The 5,237-nt window shown below is 59.0% G+C and overlaps 1 protein-coding gene across 1 annotated transcript in view; it reads right to left on the bottom strand.

The window, feature by feature from the left end:
• Window positions 1–1,406: 1,406 nt before the first annotated feature.
• FAM57A (family with sequence similarity 57, member A) overlaps window positions 1,407–5,237 on the bottom strand; it is a 6,394-nt gene continuing 2,563 nt past the window's right edge. Inside the window, exons 2-5 of the mRNA XM_009882733.1 lie at window positions 4,741–4,824; window positions 2,470–2,683; window positions 2,180–2,275; window positions 1,407–1,676 (exon numbers count right to left, since the gene is read on the bottom strand). Of these exons, the coding sequence (XP_009881035.1) occupies window positions 1,407–1,676; window positions 2,180–2,275; window positions 2,470–2,683; window positions 4,741–4,824 (664 nt within the window). The remainder of the gene's footprint in view (window positions 1,677–2,179; window positions 2,276–2,469; window positions 2,684–4,740; window positions 4,825–5,237) is intronic.

Here is a 5,237-nt window from a genome sequence, read left to right as displayed (position 1 = left end):
GCAGTGCCTGCCCTGGAGCAGGGGGACCCCGGGCGAGCGCAGGAGGCTGCAGGGAGGAGATGGCTGCCCTGGTTTGTGCTGGCTGCAGGGAAGGAACCGGACTGCTGCTGTCTGACTTGCACACACCCGTGAGGTTTGTGAAACCCACGGTGTAGGGCGAGCCAGGAAGCCTGTCCCCATTTTGCTGTGACTGAAGGTGGAAATGGGCTGCGCTGACGATGGACACAGCTCGGTGCCCTGCCCTGGGGTTGCCGGTTCCTCGTGCGCTGTCCCAGTTCCCTCTCTGGCAGACCTCGCCTCATGGGGGAGTGGGATGGGGCAGGAGGGATGGACCGTATGACAAGCTCAGGTTGTACCGGTACCCACGGGGTGGGAGCGTAGGGCAGGGTGTGCCATTTGGGCTTTTGCATACCTGTTGGGGGGATGCTGGGCAAATCAAAGCAGCTGCAGTTAGGGGAAAGGGTTGAAAGTGCATCCCCCACCAACAAAGGGCTCTGCATAGCGCCCAGAGATGGGGACTTAGCAGTCTCCTGTCCCTATCCTGCCCTTCAGCCACGAGCATCCTGCCCTGCTGGCATTGCTCTGAGGCAGCGCAACCATTCCTCTATCCTGGCGTGAGCTTCTCTCCCCTGCTGGGGCCACCGGGGTCCCCCGAGCGCAGGACTGTCAGCCGCAGACACCAGACAGTTGTAGTGAAAAGCACCTTCGGGTTAAGTGGAAGTCTTAAATGAGTTTGAGCCCAGCAGCAATGGGAGGTGAGAGGCTGAATGCAGCTGTAGTGTAGAAGCGAAGGGGGTAACGGTCAGGAACGGGCTGTGCAGAACCGTGCCGCAGCCCTGTGGCCTGGCTCTGCTCTCGGCTGGAAGCTGTAAACCCAAGCTGGAGGAGCAAGTTGGGGCTGCGGCAGGTCCAGCACACGGCTCCCCCCAGTCCCTGGTGCTGCTGCGTGGTGCTGGGCACGCTCCAGCATCGCCTCCGGGCTGCAGGCTCCTTCACGCAGCGCTCAGTGCTGGTGTCTGGTGTCAGCCGTGAAAGATGCGGGGGGGGGACACACGGGGAGTGACAAACCCCTCTCGTGTAACCGTTAGTTTGGTGCCACAACGTTGAATCCCAGAAGGAATGTCGTGCTTATGGGCAGACCTCCTCCTCGCTGGCTCCTGCCCCGGCTCCCATGGGTGGGAGGACACAAGGCACCGGCGCGGCGTGGGAAGAAAGTCTTCCTAGCCCAGGCTGGCGCTGCCTGGCACAGCGGTGGAGACGGCGAGGCTGCTTCCAGCTAAAGCAGCCCGGCGGTATCGCTGCTTCCAACGCTCTGCTTCCACGATGGTCCCCGCAGCGCTGGCATTGAAGGTGGAAGAGCTGGGGGTGGAGGGGTCGCCCCCGTGCTTGGCTGCCGCTGCCGGCCGTTATCTGCTTTTGTCGGCAGGCGAGCTGCCGTAGAGTCGGGCGGCTTTGCGGCAGATGAGCCTGAACCAGTAGAGCTGGGGGGCGATGAGGGAGGCGTTGGCTATGTTGCAGTGCAGGGGGATGCGGAAAGGCACCATGTAAACGGGGATTCCCACCTGCCTGGCGTAGGCCGCGTACATGAAGGGGAAGAGGAGAATACGGCAGAGGAAGAAGGTCACCAGGATGAGGATCCCGTTCACTTTGTGCAGGAGCGTGTCCTGCATTTTGAGCTGGGGAAAGGAAGAAGGCGAACGTGGGGTGAGCAGAACCCCATCACTCCTCGGGCGCTGACTGTGCCGGGAGCATGGAGCCCAGCACCCAGCAGGCGCGGATGCAGGGAGCGTTTTGGAGGGAGGGAGAAAGCAGGGTGGGAAGGGATGGAGGAGGCGGGGAGGGGTGGGGACCAGAGGGCCGGGGCAGGAGGGAGCGTGGTGCAGGGGGGAGGTACAGACAGGAGGGGGCAGCACCAGGACACAGCACAGCTCCCAGTTTGCAGATGCCACTGAGCACGCTGCTTACTGGGGAAAAGGGATAGGAACCTAACTGGAGGAAGGAAGCACTCTGGGGGAGCTTGGGGTTACAGTGTCCCCCTCCAAGACCCCCCTGAGCCCCTGGGACCCCCAGCCCAGCTGCTGTGCGAACAGGGGCTGATGGAGAAGGGCAGCCTGGAGCGGGGAAGGAGTGCGAGCTGCTGGGGGGTTCCCAGACCTGAGCCCCGTCCCTCCTCACCTACCTGCATGAGGATTTTTCCCAGTGATACGAAAGGTGTGCTCAGCTCTGCTATGAAGATGCAGCCCACGAAGAAGTCCCCCAGCTCTCCCCTGAAGTGCTGCAAATGAAGCCAGCGGTGAGTACGGGGACCTCCTGGAGAGGTGCTGGGAGCTAACACCGAGCATCTCCAGGGGGTCGTGGTTTCCTGACCGGCAGAGGTGCTTTGCCAGACACAACCTCGACCGCAAGCCCTTGCAGCCACGCAGGGCTCCTGGCGGGCTGGGTTAATTAGCAGCCGTGCTCAGCCCTTACCTGGGTGATGGGGGTGAGCACCACGAGGATGAAGAGGTGGTGGGTCACCATCAGCCGCTCCTGCAGGAGGAAGCTCCGCACGCTGGCCAGCGAGTGCTTCTTCTCCGTGACTCCCCTGTCCCGGCTCTTGTGCCAGTGGCAGAGGTACATGACGTAAATGTCGTAGGTCATGTAGGGAACGAGGACCCAGATGTACTCGACGGCCAGCCAGTGCCTGGGGGAGGAGCAGCACACACAGGGGCATCGCAAAGGCTCTGAGCACCTCACGATGCTCTAAAAGGTGGGAGAGAGCCTTTAGGTCTGAAAGGGAAGCAGCGGGTTTTGAAGCCGATGGTAAGCTGAGAGGTGTCGAACTTTAACTTGATTCGGCTCAGCGGAGAAAAGGTACCTGGTACGCGTGGAGGACGCCTCCTTGGTGCTGCCCCCGCTTCGCGCTTGGCCGTGCCAGGCACTGAGCTCGGCCCAGCCAAGCACAAACACGGCCTTAACGGGAGGATCTTGATTAGCCCTCCAGCTGGGTGTTTGCAGTGCGGGCCAGGGGCACAGCACCGCTCGGGATCCGGCACTAATCCGACACCTTTGCAGCAGGTAATCTTCTCCCCTACGCCCCGGGACACCCAGAGCTGATGCTTGGTAGGAGAAAAGCTCCAAGACTGTGTCCTAGCTGGCTGCCTAACCCGGGGAGCGTTTGGAAAACACCCGGAGAGCCCGGAGTTGCCTGGCATGGACTTCGGAGAGTGAAGTGCAAAATATCTAATATAGGCAATAAACCCCCGCGAGACATTTGGCTGTTGGGAAATAATTGCAGGCAGTTGCCTGTTCCCAAAGCATGTCGGAATCCCGGTTGCACAACCCGGGCAGCAGCAAGCCCCGCTCTGCAGGGACACCAGGCTCCTTAAAAAGTCCTGAGTGAAATCACGCTGATAAAAAAAAAACACCAAACAACCAAAACAAAACACCAAAACCAAAACACCACCCTACACTGCTGCTTAAAGAAATGTAGCTTGAGGCCCAAATAAATCTGCTTTTGCTCTCCTGCCATCTTGAGAAAGAATTTGTTGCGTGTGTCCCTATTCCAGATAAAAAGATGTAAGTGATGTAAAGCAGGGAGGGGAAGTGACCAGCTATTGTGTTTGCAACACTTGCCCAGGGCTTTGGAGGGCAATTATAGTCCCAGCAATATAATGATTGTCTGCCTGTGTAAATAAATTGGCAAATTTTACTGCAACCTTTGTGGTGCTTCCTGGCTCTCTGTCTTGCTGTCATTCCCCGAGGCTTTCCCTGCTGAGCACTGGGCTGTATTTCCTCCAGATTCAAAGAAAATCTAGGTCTCTGGCCACAAAGCGGTCGCGTTGAGCTGTTGGCCTTGAGAGCGCCCAGGCGAGCACACAGCTCCGGGGAGGAGGAGGGCTGTCGGCAGCGCCCTGTCGCCTGCCCTCTCTACACAGCAGATATTTCATTTTGGAGCAAAAATGTAACTCATTAGGCTGCCTGGGTTAAGCAGGACTGAGAAATTTGGATAGATGTCACCATCTAGAGTAAGGTAGGACATTTCACATCCGGGTATTAAAGGCAAGTCTGCGATGACCGAGAGGGCAGCCCTCCTTAAAAATCACCCTAAAATCTGGTGCGTGACGGTCAAATTCCAGCTCGGTGTAATTATATTCTTCCCTCCTACAATTTTCTCTGCTGATCTGGATAATAGCTCTGTTTTTAAGTCTTCTGACCCAGATTGCGCTATCACTCCTGCCGAGAGCCACTTCTGGGGCGGTTTATCTCGGAGCATTGAGGACAAGGCGATGTGATTTTTCCTTCAGAGCAAACTCCATACTGATTTTTTCTCATTTCTGGCTTCCTTCAGAATCCATTTGGTAGGGAGAAGGTGATGCACCTCTAAAATCAGTTCTTGCTAGGTCTGCTTGACTCATTAGCCATTTCAGCTGCCACCGAGGGGACTCCCTACCCCTTTAGAAGTGATGATGTCTTTATTTTTTGCTCGTCTATGGCCCCATCCTCAGGGCTGGGACGCTCCGTGCTGGCAGAGCAGCCCCAGGTCTGAGCGCACTGAACAAACCAGCGCCTTTCAGGGGGTGTCCGGCCAGCGCATTGCCCAACCCTTCACCCGAAGTGGAGGAAAGAGGAACATGAAACTGTTTTTCCTCTCCCCTTTGTACGTGCAAGCCTTTGGCATGAAATACTCCAGCTGCGAGCTGGCCGGCCACAGCCTCCGCCCGCTCCGGACAGGGCAGCAAGGCTCTGGGACGGGATTACCTGTCATACACCACGTTCTTGCAGTTAAGGACAACCGTGATCCCCGACACCGTTGCCATCATGGCTTGGACCGTTGACACCAACCTGAAACCGAGAGGAGAGAAACGGGTCACCCCAAATGTCGCCCCAGAAGGGCCGAGGAGCAGGGGTGGTGGCCTCGGCGCAGTTGCACCAGGGGAGCTGTTGGCACTTCGACGCCTACGCCGTGCACACCCCGAAAGCCTTGTCATGGCGAGGAGGTGCTCTGCCCCCGCGCCCCGGTGGCGTGGGACGCGGCTGGGGTGGCTGTGCCAGGCGCTGCCACCTGGGGACACGGCGGGGGGAGTGTGTTTCCAGGTCTCGTCCCTTCCACCCCCGTGGATCAGCGGGTAACCCTGCCCGGTTCCCCGCGGGCAGAGGGAGAGCTGCACCGGAGCATCCCTGCTCCGCAAACGGGTACCTGCCACGGCGGGGGGGGACGGCCGGGCGAAGGGCGCCCCCCCCGGGGGGGGTGTGGC

The sequence above is a fragment of the Charadrius vociferus genome, unplaced genomic scaffold (assembly GCF_000708025.1).
Source record: "Charadrius vociferus isolate BGI_N301 unplaced genomic scaffold, ASM70802v2 scaffold793, whole genome shotgun sequence".
Taxonomy (NCBI): domain Eukaryota; kingdom Metazoa; phylum Chordata; class Aves; order Charadriiformes; family Charadriidae; genus Charadrius; species Charadrius vociferus.
The sequence above is the reverse complement of the archived record's forward strand: the minus strand, read 5'-3'. Positions and strand labels throughout refer to the sequence as shown.